The 16,682-nt window shown below is 40.3% G+C and overlaps 1 protein-coding gene across 10 annotated transcripts in view; it reads left to right on the plus strand.

Annotated features, from left to right (window-relative positions):
- kiaa0586 (KIAA0586 ortholog) overlaps window positions 1-16,682 on the plus strand; it is a 530,738-nt gene that overhangs the window by 101,874 nt on the left and 412,182 nt on the right. For all 10 annotated transcript variants that reach the window (XR_006312780.2, XM_043697765.2, XM_087989896.1 and 7 more), the window contains one exon: window positions 9,551-9,671. Coding sequence is in view for 9 of the 10 variants with exons in the window: in XM_043697765.2 (XP_043553700.2) it covers window positions 9,551-9,671 (121 nt within the window). In the remaining variant the exon portion in view is untranslated. The remainder of the gene's footprint in view (window positions 1-9,550; window positions 9,672-16,682) is intronic.

The following is a 16,682-nucleotide window of genomic DNA, read 5'->3' on the forward strand; positions in this document are numbered from 1 at the left end:
AAAGTTCTTTCAAAAATGTCAGCTCCATTAAGACTGGAGAGGGTTTTACCATTCATTATAAAATAGAACCAGATGGGTTTTATAAAGGGTTGCATGTCAACTAATAACATTAGAAGGTCTTAAATATGATACAAGCCTGTCATCAGGGAACAATACCGAGTTCAGTTGACTCCCTAGATGCAGAGAAGGCATTTGATTAGGTAGAATGGCCATATCTTTTGTATACATTGGAAAGGTTCGGTGTTGGAGAGATGTTTACTAAATGGGTTTCAGTATTATCTAACAATCCCAAAGCAGTGGTGATCACCAATGGTTTAAGTTCGAATAGCTTTAGCATTGGCAGGGGCTGTCGTCAGGGATGTCCTCTTTCACCATTACTATTTACACTAGTAATTGAAGCACGAGCGGAAGCTATACGACCTGACCCTAATATAACGGCTGCGAGGGTTGGATCGGGCAAGCACAAAATTACTCTCTCTGCAGATGATGTCCTCCTTTTCTTAAGTAATCCTTTGACATCTGTGCCTTGTCTAATTTAAGTGGTCAATTTATTCGGTATTTTCTCAGGTTACAAAATCAATTTTATGAAATCGGATGCCATACTGGTGGGAGGCCTTGCCAGTATACCTAATTTACCGGACGGATCTTGCTTTCCCTTTCGGTGGTCACTAGAAGGTTTTCTGTACTTAGGTATTTTTTATCACTCCAGTATTTGGTCAGCTGTATAAAGCCAATTATGTACACTTATTAGAGAAAATATGGCAGGACCTTCAATGCAGGGGAGATCTCCCAATATCCTGGCTAGGCAGAGTTAAGATGAATATTCTATCTCTGTCTTTTATATCCTATGAAAATGCTTCCCTTGATGCTGCCAAGACAGGCGTTGCGTAAGCTTTACGGCTGGCTTGGCTCATTTGTTTGGCATGATAGATGGCCCCTTATCAAATTAGAAAAGCTGCAGCTCTCAAAAGCAAGGAGAGGACTGGACTTTCCAGATTTCAGGAGGTACCAATTGAGCTTCTTATTATCTTATGTAGCTGATTGGTTCTCTTGTGACCCACAATCAATCTGGTTAGATATTGAGACCTCCCAAGCAAAATGTCCCCTCATCAATCTATTATTCATGGACAAGATGAGAGCTGTTATGGATTATTGTAAAATCCTGGAGGACGATGTGACAAGATGAGGGTAATCTGCAAAAAAAACCTCCCCTTATACCCCTATAATGGGAGCCCTGGGATTTCAGCCAGGGTTGACAGTTGCTACATTTAAAACTTGGGAGTCCAGAGGCATCTCCTGCTTGGGAGATATATTTGGTGGGGAAGTTATGATGTCGTTTAAGCAGCTGGACCAGAAGTTTGGACTGCCTAACAAGGACCTCTTTTGGTATTTTTAAATATGAGACTTTATCCAAAACAAGACCATACTGAAAATCAATCCTTACAAATCGGATAGGGAAAGGAGAGTGCTATGGCTGATGATCTCGAAGGACATGGAACGACTATATAAAACCTGGAATCAAGAATTCGGGTTGGAAATCTCTTTAGAAATGTGGGAGGACCTCTGGGAAAATGCCAGAAAGATCTCTATCTGTAACAGAACTCAGGCTACTTAATTAAAGATACTTCACAGGGCTCACATTGCACCTGAATGACTCGAAAATTCCAGGCAGGAGCATCCCCAATGTGCCCTAAATGTAAAATAGATGTTGGTGCTCTCACGCATTGTGTATGGACGTGCCATGACATCTCGTAGGTATTGGGATGGAGGAGCAAATGCCTTGACAGAGATTTTGGGTACGGAGATTAGACCGGATCCAATGTCCCTACTTTGGGCTCTCCAAATTTCCTCTCCCTGGATGTATACGGGAAGAAATTATTTTCTATCCTCTCCTTTTGTGCGAGGAAAAATATTTTAGTAATTGGATATCCAAGGGCCCCCCAGGACTTTCAAACTGGCACAGGGTAATCATGGAATATACCCCTTTGACCTCCTCACGAATATGGTGCACCAAAAAACGGAATCATTTTATAAAACATGGCAGCCCTTTTTGAACTATATCAACACAGATATTTCAGCCATATTGTCCAGGGCTTTTGCTTAACTGTGGTAATGGTTCTGGCTGGTTCAGGGGCCCCTGGGAGGAGGAATCCTGTATAAATACGGGTTCTATTATGACTTGATGTAAATGTATTTTGAGCATGTAGCTAATGATTTAATTACTTTGTTGCTCATTGTTAGTAATGTTTGATATCCTATTTTATGTTTTGGTTGTTTGTAGAATAGATTATTAGTTGGGGTTTTTCCTTTTTTTATTTATTTAATTTTATATTGTAAAGTGGAATACTCTTGTGTTATTTTTGTAATTTTGTAAAAAAACTTAAACATTTTCTTTTTTCCAAAAAAAAACTTAATGTGGTAATTTAGTTCTGGTTATCTGTCTTCATCTTTTTCTCTGTAGTGGTGTTAATTTTGCTTTCTAATGCATTTATTCTCCTTGCCATCTGGGAAAGAGATGAGCACAAATCCACACCTTATGCATTTCTGTTTGCCTTCAGGCAGAAGTGAGCAATGTTTCTATTTCAAGTTTTACTAATACTTAGAAATACAGTACATTTCTATGTAAAATGAAAGCACAATAAATTGAGTGCTTCAAATGCAACTTTTGGTCATGACATACTTATAAATTTAAAATAATACATTTTTTCCATATGTGAATAAGGAAGATGCATGTGATCTCTTTACCTTTCAAACTCCAGCATATCATTTTTTGACTCCATGTACAGATTTAGTTTTACTCAAGTTTTAATTGTTATGTGCTTTTTAAACACTGTCAAAATTGTCAAATTAGGAAGACCAAAGCACACCTGGAACATTTTCTTAAGGAGCAAAATTATAAGGAGAGTGTATAATTTTAAAAAAAGGTGACTGGGGCAGTGGAATATTTAAACATATTGAGTTAAAGTGGATTATGACAAGTCAATTTTGATAGCAACATAATTGTTCTACCACTGTATGGAGCTATATAAGTTCAACAGCTATTGTATTCTAACTGGAGCCGAGAGTACTTTTAAATGTAACAGCTGCACATTATGGTTTCTGTTGCAGAAATTAAATGAGACAATGTTGGAAACATTAAGTAGGTCTGGCATCACAATCTTAATGGGGTATGTTCTGTTGAAAGGTCACTGAATGAAACGTTATTTCTGTTATTCTCCACTGATACTGCCTGACTTGCTGGGTATTTTTGCTATTTATTTCCTGTATTCACAGTATTTTGCTTTTCTGTTTAGGTTACACAGATGGCATGTACAAAGAAGTCTCAGTAATCCACAGTGCAAATGTAAAACCATATTTGAAATGCTTCTTAAAAATGTTGGTAGTGATTTTATTTTGATATTCATTTTCCACAGTGCAATATGGGTTCCTGAAAGAAATTAAGATTTTAATGTTCTTGCCAGTTGATCATCTGCAGTGATTACCAATGGGGAATCAGAGTTAGTGATAGTATTCAGGCCCAGCAGTTTTAGAGGTGACAGTTTAATAAGACTAAGAAGTGTTATGGTGGAAGAGAGGTCAAAGTGAAAACTGCGTGATATGTGAGGACGATTGCTCATTTGGGATGTGGCAGTTGCTAAATCTCCTCTGCAGGAAGGGAGTGCTATATCGCGATTCCATTTAGAAGGGCAACCACTTCCTCTCAAAGCTGTTCAGTGAGGCCAGTTCTTGAAAAGCTGCTCAGTACTGGAGAGATAATTGTCAGGACAAAGATGTCGGTTTAGGATGTCGGTGCAATTAGTTGGATCTGAATTTTTTTGTTGAATATAATTCTAGGCTTTTCCACATTCTCTATTTTTTCTTGTCAAGCTGCTGCTTAGGATCTTTGGTTTATTTCTTTGCTGTCCCACCTCTAATTTTGTCCTTCAATTTGATTTCATCTTCCTATCAGTCCTAACTTGGATTTGAGAAGGATGGAAAGATAGTTAATGTAACATCTTGATTCAAGAAAAGAGGGAGACAGAAATCAGAAGCTTATAGGCAACTAATCATAATATCTTCAGAGGTAATTTGCTAGAATACATTATTAGGGAAGTTATAGTAGATTGCTAGATTTCCTCGAGTGTGGAAACAGGCCCTTCGGCCCAACCAGTCCACACCAACTGTCTGAAGAGTAACCCACCCAGACCCATTTCCCTCTGACTAATGTACCTAACAATATGGGCAATTTAACATGGCGAATTCACCTGACCTGCACATCTTTGGACTGTGGGAGGAAACCGGAGCACCCGGAGGAAACCCACGCAGACGCGGTGAGAGTGTGCAAACTCTACACAGACAGTCACCTGAGGCTGGAATCGAACCTGGGACCCTGGTGCTGTGAGGCAGCAGTGCTAACCTTATGAAAAGAAAACTCAAACTAATCTATTCGAGTTGTGAGGAAGTGACAAACAAAGTTGATAAAAGACAACTTGGATTTCCAGAATGCATTTGATAAGATGCCATGTGAAAGGTTACTACACAAGATTAAGCATATAGTGGTTGTGGTGGAGTGGTGGGGAGAAACACATGAGCATGGATAAAGGATCGGTCAGTTAACAGAAAAGCAAAATAGTAGTGATAAATACATACATTTTTGGTTGGCAAGTTGCAACTAGTAGAGTGCCACAGGGCTTCTGCCCGAAACGTCGATTCTTCTGCTCCTCAGACGCTGCCTGATCTGCTGTGCTGTTCCAGTGCCACACTTTTTGACTCTGATCTCCAGAATCAGTAGTCTTCACTTTCTCCTCGCCACACAGATCTATCCTGTTTACAATCTATATCAATGACTTGGATGGAAGAGCAAATGTATGTAATTAAATTTGTTGAAGAAAACAAATGACATGAAAAAGTAAGTTGGCAAGATGAGGCGGAGTGACTTTGAAGCAAAATAGAGAGCTTGGGTGAGTGGGCAGATTTTGACTGGAGAAAGTGAGGTCTGTAGATGCTGGAGATCAAAGTTGAAACTTTATTGCTGGAACAGCACAGCAGGTCAGGCAGCATCCAGGGAACAGGAGATTCGACGTTTTGGGCACAGGCCCTTCTTCAGGAATGATAAATGTACTATAATGTGGTAAAATGTGAACTTGTCCACTTTTGCAGAAAAAAGAGAAAAGCAATAAACTATTAAAATTGGAGAAAGATTGTAGAAATTGGTCACACAGGAAGATCTGGGTGTTCTAGTCCATGAATCACGTAATATCAGTATCCAGATGATTGGGAAGGCAAATGGAATGTTGATGTTTATTGCAAGGGGAATAGAATAAGAATAGTTAAGTTTTGTTGGAGTCAGTATTGGGGCCACTGTTGTTTGTAATATACATAAATGATCTAGAAGAGGGCAATGTTGGTACGATCAGCAAGTTTGCAGATGACACGAAGATTGGTGGAGTAGCAGAAAGCATAAGGGACTGTCAGAGAATACAGGATGGTATAGATAGACTGGAGAGTTGGGCAGAAAAGTGGCAGATGGCTTTCAGTCCAGACAATTTAGGCAAGTCTAATTTGAGAGCGAATTATACAATGAATGGAAGAGCCTTGGGAAACGTTGATGGGAGGAGAGATCTGGGAGTGCAAGTCCATTGTATCCTGAAGGTTGCTGCACAGGTGGATAGAGTGGTCAAGAAAGCATATAGTATGCTTGCCTTCATTGGACGGGGTATTGAGTGTAAGAGCTGGCAAGTCATGTTAAAATTGTACAAGACATTGATTCAGTTGCATTTGGAATACTGTGTACAGTTCTGGTTACCACATTACCTAAAGGATGTGGATGCTTTGGAGAGGGTGCAGAAAAGGTTTATGAGGATGTTGCCTGATGCTAGCTATGAAGAGAGGTTGAGTAGGTTAGGTTTATTTTCACTAGAAAAAAGGAGATTGAGGGGGGACCCGATTGAGGTTTACAAAATCATGAAGGGTAGAGACAGGGTGGATAGAGACAAGCTTTTTCCCAGGGTGAAAGATTCAATAATGCGAGGTCATGCTTTCAAGGTGAGAGGTGGAAAGTTTAAAGGGGATACACGTGGCAAGTACTTCACACAGAAGATGGTGGGCATTTGGAATGTGTTGCCAGCAGAGGTGGTAGAGGCAGGCACAGTAGGTTCATTTAAGATGCGTCTGGACAGATGCATGAGAAGGTGGGGAGCAGAGGGATGCAAATGCTTAGGAATTGACCGACAGGTTAAGACAGTACATTTGGATTGAATCAGGCTTGGAGGGCCAAAGGGCCTGTTCCTGGGCTGTAAATTTTCTTTGTTCTTTATTCAAATGTTGTTCCCAAGGAGGGGAGTAGAGACAACCCTGGAAATTATAGACCTGTGAGCCTTCCTTCAGTTGTAGGTAAAGTGTTGGAAAGGGTCATAAGAGAGAGGATTTATAATCATCTAGAGATGAATAAGTTGATTAGGGATAGTCAACATGGTTTTGTGAAAGGTAGGTCGTGCCTCACAAATTTTATTGAGTTCTTTGAGAAGGTGAACAAAGAGGTGGATGGGGGAAAAGCAGTTGATGTAGTCTATGTGGTTTTCAGTAAGGCATTTGATAAGGTTCCTCACAGCAGGCTATTGCACAAAATACAGAGGCATAGGATTGAGGGTGATTTAGCGGTTTGGATCAGAAATTGGCTGGCTGAAAGAAGGCCGAGGGTGGTGGTTGATGGGAAATATTCATTCTGGAGTTCAGTTACTAGTGGGGTACTGCAAGGATCTGTTTTGGGTCCACTGTTGTTTGTCATTTATATAAATGACCTGGATGAGGGCATAGAAGGATGGGTTAGTAAATTTGCGGATGACACTGAGGTCGGCAGAGCTGTGGATAGTGACGAAGGATGTTGTAGGCTACAGAGAGACATAGATAAGCTGCAGAGCTGGCTGAGAGGTGGCAAATGGAGTTTAATGCAGAAAAGTGAGAGGTGATACACTTTGGAAGGAGTAACAGGACTGCAGATTACTGGGCTAATGGTAAGATTCTTGGTAGATGAGCAGAGAGATCTCAGTGTCCATGTACATAGATCCTTGAAAGTTGCCACCAGTTTGGAACCATGAGATCATGCTGCAGCTGTACAAAACTCTAGTCCAACCACATTTGGAGTATTGCGTACAGTTCTGGTCACCGCATTATAGGAAGGATGTGAAAGCTTCGGAGGCGGTTCAGAGGAGATTGACTAGGATGTTGCCTGGTATGGAGGGAAAGTCTTATGAGAAAAGGCTGAGGGACTTGAGGCTGTTTTCATTAGAGAGAAGACGGTTGAGAGGCGACTTAATTGAGACATATAAGATAATCAGAGGATTAGATAGGATTGGACAGTGAGAGCCTTTTTCCTTGGATGGCGATGGCTCGCACGAGGGGACATAGCTTTAAATTGAGGGGTGATAGATTTCAGGCAGATGTCAGAGGTTGGTTTATTTACTCAGAGGAATAGAGGTATCGGACGCACTGCCTGCAACAGTAGTAGACTTGCCAACTTTAAGGACATTTAAATGGTCAATGTATAGGCATATGGACGAGAATGGAATAGTGTAGGTTGGTTCCACAGGTTGGCACAACATTGAGGGCGGAAGGGCCTTTACTGTGCTGTTATGTTTATATGACAGGCCTTCAACTCTGGGATCATTCTTATAAACCTCCTCTCGACCCCTCCAACACCAGCACTTCCTTCTTTCAATAGAGGGCCCAAAACTGCTCACAATATTCCAAATGCAGTCTGACCAAAGTCAGCAGTAATTTCTGTTTTGGTGTTCTTGTCCTTCTTGAAATGAATGCTATCATTGCATTTGCCTTCTTAACTGCTAATTGAACCTCGATGTTAACCTTCAGAGAACCTGAACTAGGACTCCCAAGTCCCTTTGTGCTTCAGATTTAGATTAGATTAGATTACATTACAGTGTGGAAACAGGCCCTTCGGCCCAACAAGCCCACACCGACCTGCCGAAGCGCAAACCACCCATACCCCTACATTTACCCCTTACCTCACACTACGGACAATTCAGCATGGCCAATTCACCTGACCTGCACATCTTTGGACTGTGGGAGGAAACCGGAGCACCCGGATGAAACCCACGCAGACACGGGGAGAATGTGCAAACTCCACACAGTCAGTCGCCTGAGGCGGGAATTGAACCCGGGTCTCTGGCGCTGTGAGGCAGCAGTGCTAACCACTGTGCCACCGTGCCGCCCACGAAGCCTTTCCCCATTTAGCCAATGCCTCTATTCTTCCTACCAGAGTTCATAACCTCACATCTTCCCACATTGTATTCTATCTGTCACTTTGCCCATTATCCTATCCTGTCTGAGTCCTTCTGGAGCCTCTCTACTTCCTCAATGCTACCTACTTCTCCACACATCTTCACGTCATCTTCAAATTAAGCAACAATATACTAAGTTCCTTCATCCAGATCTTCACTTAGAATATGAATAGTTGTGGTCCCAATTTTTGCAGAACTGCACTAGTCACTGGCTGCCATATTGAAAAAGAACCCTTTATCCCTACACTTTACCTTCTGCCAGTCACCGATACTCTGCCTATGCCAGTTCCTTGCTGCTTTGGGGTCTTATCTTAATTGTGATAGAACAATTCCAAGAAGGTTGAGTTGACTCATTCCTGGGATGAAGTGCTTCTCTTCCAAAGAAACGTTGAACAGATTGTGCCTGAGAAATGTGCTCTTTCAGAAGATTGTTAGCACATGGAATTCTCTTCCCCAGAAAGAAGTAGTCAATGCAGTGTTGAATACATTTATGGCAGACAAGGGAGTTGAGAGTTATGGTGGAAAGAGGAATTGAGACCATGACGGGGTCAACCACAATCTTATTGAGTGATGGAGCTGACTTGAAGAGCTGAACGGCCAAATCCTGCACTGAAGTCCTTCCTTTGTAACATGAGGTAGTATTAAGCTATGCTTGTAGTGCCACCTCGAGGTGAAATGCAATTAAAATGGTGCAAGTTAATACTGTATGTAGTTAAACGTATAGGATATTAGGTGTTACTTTAGAAAAAATGCTGCACACTCTTTTTTTAAAAAAAAGCCTTTTTATAAGCACACTTCTTCCCTCGAGCTGAATGGTGTCACTTTAAAGCTGAGGCTCAAGAACTGACAGCAGAGAGTTATATTGTTATTTGTGATCTAGATTTGGTCAAGGAAAGCAGTACTCTATGCATGCTTCACGTTTTGCTAGCTTTGCTGTGTTTAAAAATAAAGTCTTGAACAATGGATAGTTGTTTGTTCTTTAAATGTGCACTTTATTGTAAGTGAAGGTATATTTAATGTGGTTCAGCACAACTTTTGTTCAAATGAATGACCTTAAGATTGGGTTATTAGAGGTTATATATATTTTTTGATTTTCATTCCAAATTAATGTAGCCAGTGCTGCTAATTTAAACCAAATGGTTGGGTTTGTTTCATTTTAGGGCATCTCAAGTGCCTTGACCTAGATCTACAGATAATCATACAAACAAAAGCATACAATTTTCTTCAACAAACTGTGCAGGTTACAGGAATTTTATTTTTCTCTCCCACCTCAGGAAATCGTAATTTTTTTGATGAGCTTCTAAATAATCAGGAAACTCCAGCAAGTGGGATTGATACTGTAGAGAAGACCAGTGTTGCTATGACAACTGCAGGCAGACATCCAGACAAGTCCAGGTAAAAGAAAGACTTAAATGCACGTACGCAGCTGTACTTTTTTCCCTTAATAGGAATTAACTGAAAATACATTGTTTAGCTGCAAAGCTGTTGCTGTTGTCTGACTTGAAGCTTTTCTAACACTATATATGTGATATTCAAGCACATAGTCATAGTGGACTCAACTGTATTTTTTTTCAAAATCAGAGACAGGCAACTACATCACAAGGCCATTCTGATATCCTGTTTCTATGGTTACCGTAACAGCATTTATCAGTTCCTTATGAGAAGAGGCAAAGCAAATCTGTATGCACATGGCAAGGTTCCAGCATTTCAATTGAAAAAGCACTTTGAACTGCTGCCAAGTTTATAAGAAGCATAGCTGTCAGGACTGCTTAATGCTGGCAGTTTGTATTTGGCAAGCTTTCACCTCCCATGATTCTTCACTTGGCTATTTTCCATGTACTTAGCGGAAGCTAAAAATTAACCCATGAAGGTGATGGTATAAAGTGAGATTTCAAATTTGTAGTCTCAAATATGGTTTAGAACATAGATAAACAGACTTTTTTTTTAAAAAAAAAATAAAATTTGAGTAACCTTTACTTCACTTTCAGTAATTTGAATTCTGACCTTTAACAACTTATCCATTATTATTCAATTCCCTTGCAAAAGAAACTGTTCATTAAAATATTTTACTTAATAATTATACCTAATTACTTCTAGAGATATGCAGTGCTAAGTTTATCTTTTTACTGGAATCATTTGAAATTTTGGAATGTCAGCATTGTTTTTGTAGATTACAATGGTTTACTGTTGAAGTATTCTAGGTAGTATATTTGTGAAAGAGTACGCTGTAGCTGAAAGCACAATGGGTTCATTATGAAGAAATAAAGGGTTACGGCAAAAAAATGCAGAATTTTTAACCAACATGGAGATCAAGAGTGTTCACTTTTCCCCTTTGCTGTTCAGCAGCTTCTAATACGAATGGTCAAAATTGTCTGTTATTCATGCAGCTGGAAGAAGTTCAGAAAAATTATGCCTGGCACGTATTGTAAAGAATGGCTAGTATGAACCCAGCTCCATTATTCGTGCTGGAGTATTTGCTAGTTTATGCTACGCAAATAAAATTGTGTAGCAAATTTCCTAACTTGTTAGGAAAAAAAGACAAACATTGCCTTTCCCTATTCCAACATGGCAAAGTGTATGAGTAATCCTGAATTTTTTTATGGCATTAGTTAGTCAATCATCTGTATATCCATTTGAAATGATGAAATGGTTGCTTCATGTATTACCAATGAATAAAGTGAGTAGTTTTTAATGTTTGGAATATGCATTTTTAATCAAATGAAATTTAGAAGTTAAAAGACAAACTGTGTTAGGAAGTCAGTTACTGCCATCACTGCTTTGTAATGTAATATCTTCAATAATTGTATTTCCAAATGCAGTGTCATACATTTTGTTTTGTTGTTGAATGGAATGACAATAATAATGCACAAAAGGAGGCCATTCGGCATATTGTACCTCTGTGGTTCTTTAAAAGACCTATTCAATTAGTTCCCCGCTCTAGTTTTGTCCCCATAGCACCTTTTTATCCTCTCTGATCAAGTATTGAATTCCCTTCTGGAAATTACTATCGAATCTGCTACCATTTCAGGCAATGTATTCCAGAAAGCAGCAAATCACTTCATAAAAAGTAATTTCCTCATGTTTATGTCGTGTCTAGTGTACTCTAGTGATTGAGCCTTTTGCATGCCTCTCTTTGCACTGATTGGTAAAATGTCCAAATTTTTGGATCTTTCTACACATTTGAAGTCCCTCATTTCTAGTACCATACAAGTAAATCTCTTCTGTGCATTCTCTCAGTCTTTGACTTCCTTCCTAAAGTGTGATGCTCATAATTGAGCATGATACTCTGGTTGAAGTCTAGCCAGTGCTTTAAAATGTTTAGCAGAACTTCCTTGTTTCTGTATTCTATATTTCTATTAATAAACATGACACTCCTCTGTGTTTTAATGGTGGTCTCAATTTAACCTGCCACCTGCAAAGATCTATGTCTCTTTCTGCAGTCCTTTGAAAGTTACACCATTTTGTTTATGTTCCTTTTACTTTTTTTCCTCACAAACCAGCAATTTACACTTGTGTTAAATTTAATCTGTCATGTGCCTCCTAATTCATCAGATTGTGTTCTTCTGAAGCCTGTTATTATGTTGTTGTTTACCCACATTTCTGAGTTTTGTGTTATGTTTAAACTTGCAAAATCATGCTGTATCACAAACATATATATTTTACTGACATGGTTATAAGCTGTCTACCAGTTAACCCAATTTTAAGATATGAAACTTGGGATTGTGGATTTTCATTTTCAACATTATTACTTATTTTTCAGTCATGTTCCTCCCTGCTTATTTATCCTTCCTTGTGGAATGTTGTGAAACTGTAACATAAAGCTTTGGTTGTTTTTCAGATCCCATTAGTCACTGATAGAGGCCAGAAGCAGGGGTATTTCTTGGCCACATCCTTGCTAAACATTTGTTGAATTGGGGATACAGTTTGTTTGAACTTAACAAATTTTTGGCAGCCTATCTGTTAGAGTTTGCAGGGTTGGAAAATTGTGCCTTTTAGCTTTCAGAGTGCAGTTGGAGTGTTTTGTCCAAAAGAAGCATGTTTAGATGACTGCATGTGTCGATGGCTTTACTAGAAATGAAGATAATAAAATTATAACATCTTTACAGAGCAAACTTTATTTTAGAAGGACTTTTGAGTGTTTGAGTAAAATCAAAAGCTGTTCACAACAAAACTAAGATCCTTCATTTAGTGTTTTAAGTGACAGCAAGCAACCCAGCCAAACTGATGATGAATATTTACTTACAATGTTGGCTGCAGATGTTATATGTGAAGTCATTTTCCACAATCTAGTGCTAAGTGGGCATGGGCCCACGTAATAAAACTGTCCGTAATTTGGCATTAGTGAACCTACATTGATAATCTCATCTGTCTGGTCATAAGGATGCTTGCAGCTGGGAATAGAAAATTCACTAACGTAGTGGCTGCTGTCCTTCTATGGTTAGTGTATTGTTAAGGCAGAGTAAAAGCTGTTTTGTTGATGCGCATTTGGCCTGTGCTGTTACTACAAAAGTGGACAAGATTGCTAAATACTTAGCATAGAAGATTTTCAGCATGACCAGCAAATAAATATAAGTCCTTTCTCCCTAACCAAAATAAATGCAAATTACTGTAGTTTGTCAAGTTTTATTTTTGATTTTAAAAGGTTGAATACAAGAGTTTTAATGTTACTCATTAGATTTGGTTATCTTAATGCATAGGTAAATTATTCTACATAGACCAGAAGTTAAGGAATCATTTAGTTTAGAGTGCTTACCTTTGATGTCCTATTCTTTTAATCAACCTGTTCAGACAGGTTATGACACACCTATGTGTTAAACGGGATTTGAACCTGAACCATCTGGCCCAAAGATAGAGAACACTACCACTGTCACAAGACCCTGTGTCAATTGTGTCCTGTTTAACTGGGCAAGAGGAAGCAAGTATACGGGCAACTGAAAGCTGAGGTGCAGCAAAGAACTCACAACTAAAGAATAGATATGGTGGGTGGAAATAGCATAGGACACTCAGCAACTTGCTGATGATCACAACACGCTTGACTTATTCAGTGCACTCGAAGCCATTTACCATCTGAATACCCAGGACTCGGGGTCAAAACAGACCGTTGCTCATCAGAGACCGAGAGGCAGTCAACACCTGGTGGAAAGAGCATTTCAAAGACCTCTTCAACCAAGACACATCATTTGACTCAAGTGCTCTGAACAGTCTGCAACAGACGACCCTTTGTCTTTTCAATGCACCTCTAACCTGCAGGAAATTGAAAAAGCCATCTGCGAGCTTAAAAAAAACAAGTGGAATCCATGCTAAAGTACTGAAATATGCTGGAGAGACACTCTTGACATGAATCCACAAACTCATCACCCTTGTTTGGAAGGAATTCAGCATGCTACAAGATTCCACAGATGTCTTAATTATGACCATCTTCAAGAAAGGAGACAGGTCCAACTGTGCAAAATAGAGAATTTCCCTACCATTCACCATGGGCAAAGTGATTGCAAGTTCCTCTGTTCTTTGTTGGAGCGGCACGGTGGCTCAGTGGTTAGCACTGCTGCCTCACAGCACCACGCACCCAGGTTCGATTCCTGCCTCGGGCAACTGTCTGTGTGGAGTTTGCACATTCTCCCCGTGTCTGCTTGGGTTTCCTCCGGATGCTTTGGTTTCCTCCCACAATCCAAAGATGTGCAGGTCAGCTGAATCGGCCATGTTAAATTGCCCATTGTGTTAAATACATTAGTCAGAGGTAAATATAGGATAGGGGAATGGGTCTGGGTGGGTTACTCTTCGGAGGGTTGGTGCGGACTTGTTGGGCCGAAGGACCTGTTTCCGTACTGTAGGGAATCTAGTCGAATCTAATCTAATCTTTCCTCCCAATGGCTGAAAAGCTCTTCCCCGAGTCTCAAAGTAGTTTCAGTACATCAAGAGACACAATGGATTTGTCATGCACTGAAGATCAAGAAAAGCACAGGGAACAAAAGCAATCTCTGTACACAATCTCACACAGACCTCCATCTCTGTCAACTATGAGGAGTTCTGGAATATCAGGGTCAAATTCAGCTGCCTGCAGAAATATATCTTTGAGGAGAAAGTGAGGTCTGCAGATGCTGGAAATCAGAGATGGAAATGTGTTGCTGGAAAAGCGCAGCAGGTCAGGCAGCATCTAGGGAACAGGAGAATCGACGTTTCGGGCATTAGCCCTTCTTCAGGGCTTTCCTGAAGAAGGGCTAATGCCCGAAACGTCGATTCTCCTGTTCCCTAGATGCTGCCTGACCTGCTGCGCTTTTCCAGCAACACATTTCCATCATCTGCAGAAATATATCACCAATCTCCACTTGTTTCACAATGACATGCAAGCTTTCGTCTTCACCAATTGATGCACCACAGATCCAATATGAGCACAGACCTGGTGTTACCAGGACTGTGTAGTGCACCAATGCACTTCTCCAACTTCCTTCCTGCAACACTCCATTCCATCTCCATGAAGCTCCCGGCTGGAGTGGAGCTAACTGGCTGGATGAGCGGGAAACTGTTCTACCTTCAGTGCCCCAGGCCAGAACCAAGATCACCCCAACTGTCATCAAACTGCAGTATGCAGGTGATGTCTACATGTCTGCCCAGTGAGGTTGAGCTGTAAACCATGCCTTCACTGAAGTGTAGGGGAGAATGCGCTCCCCCCCACCCCCAAAAACCATCAAAGTCCAAGGCAAGATCTGGATAACATAACTGTTTCCCACATTGACAGTGAAATCCAGCATTGATTCCAAGGTGCCAGTGCAGCCGAGGATGCCTAAGGAACTGAGTTCAAAGTCCAAAACCAAGCTCATGATTTACAGAACAACTGTGATTCCCACTCTCCTGCATATATCAGAAACATGGACCATGTACACCAACACCTCAACTCCCTGACAGTTATCACCAGTGCTGCTTCTCAAACTCCGACAAGTCCACTAACAGGATAGGAAACCAATGTGAGTATCCTCTCCAAGGCCGTTATTTGCAATAACAAGTCACAGCTCACGCATGATCAGCTGCATTGGATGGGTCACATGGCCAATGCAAGACTCCATAAACAAATGCTCTACTCTGAACTCTGCAATAGTATCCTAGTAGATCACTAGGATGGCAGAGGAGATGCTACAAGGACACCCTGGAAGCCTCCCTAAATGAATACAGGTAGTTCTTCTATAACGCGATGGTTATGTTCTTGTGCAAACCCTTGTTATAGAAAAAGCACACTTTGCCAACACTTTAAGCACTGTTTCTAATGTAACAGCCTCACAGCCAACACAAGTTTTAAAAGTTTGCCCTTTAGAAACAGGTCCCCAATTCGTCAGCCGCATTAGTGAATTTGCGTTAGCGGAATGCGCGTTATAGCAGAATTACCTGTACGATATTCTTGCCAACACATGGAAATCATTTGCTCTAGAATGCACAAATTGGAGAAGAAGCCTCCGCGAAGATGCCAACCACTTTGCATATCATTGAGTGGAGCATGTGGAGGCCAAGCACAAGTAGTGGAATAAGCACGCAGAGTCTGGAGTCTCACCTCTTAAACACCCCTGCCCCGCCTTTGGCAGAGTGTGCAACTCCAGGATTAGACTAGTCAATTGCTGTACTTTCTCATTCTTATCCAAGTTTTGAATGTGTTAAAATTTACTGCATATGACCACTATCTATTTTGTTTTAATATTACCAGTGGTGAATTCAGTAGTGGAATGCCCTAATGAAGGGCTTATGCCCAAAACGTTGATTCTCCTGCTCCTCATGCTGCCTGACCTGCTGTGCTTTTCCAGCACCACAATCTCTACTGTGAATTCAGTAGTGCACATCCAGTGTGTTCTGGTGAATACAGAGTTTTGAACCTGTCTAAAAGTTTGTTTTCTACCCTTCTATGTTAGCAAGTCCATTTTCCCCCTCCTGTAAAGAATGTTCCAGCAGAAAACTGAATCAGTTTACACCTGGAACTCTGATTACTACAGACCTCATTTGTATTGTTTGTTATATTAATTAAAATAGAAAAATCCAAAAGATTAAAATATTTTAACTTAATTCTCTATAATGTTGAGGTTGATATGTTAACTGTTCTGAAATTCTGCTAGGCAGTGAATATGTACCTCCAGCCTGTGATCTTTACCAATTCTGTGTGCCTACGTGATATTATTTCATGATGAAAACCAAGAGAATTATTTCTAGGTATACTTTAGAGAGTGCTGTAGGTATACTTTAGAGAGTACAGCCTTGTTTTTGATAGTTTTGCATTATGATCTTGTATTTGGCTAATTGTGTGCAATAAGTTGGAGTTGGGAACTATTACCAATTAGGCTGATAACATGGATACTTGTAGTTAATTTTACTTTGTATTAACTTCAGTCATGAGTATGCAAAGATTATGTTGCTGTTAACATTTTGATT

The sequence above is a fragment of the Chiloscyllium plagiosum genome, unplaced genomic scaffold (assembly GCF_037043375.1).
Source record: "Chiloscyllium plagiosum isolate Xiang-an unplaced genomic scaffold, Cpla_swu_hap1 HiC_scaffold_8, whole genome shotgun sequence".
Lineage (NCBI taxonomy): Eukaryota > Metazoa > Chordata > Chondrichthyes > Orectolobiformes > Hemiscylliidae > Chiloscyllium > Chiloscyllium plagiosum.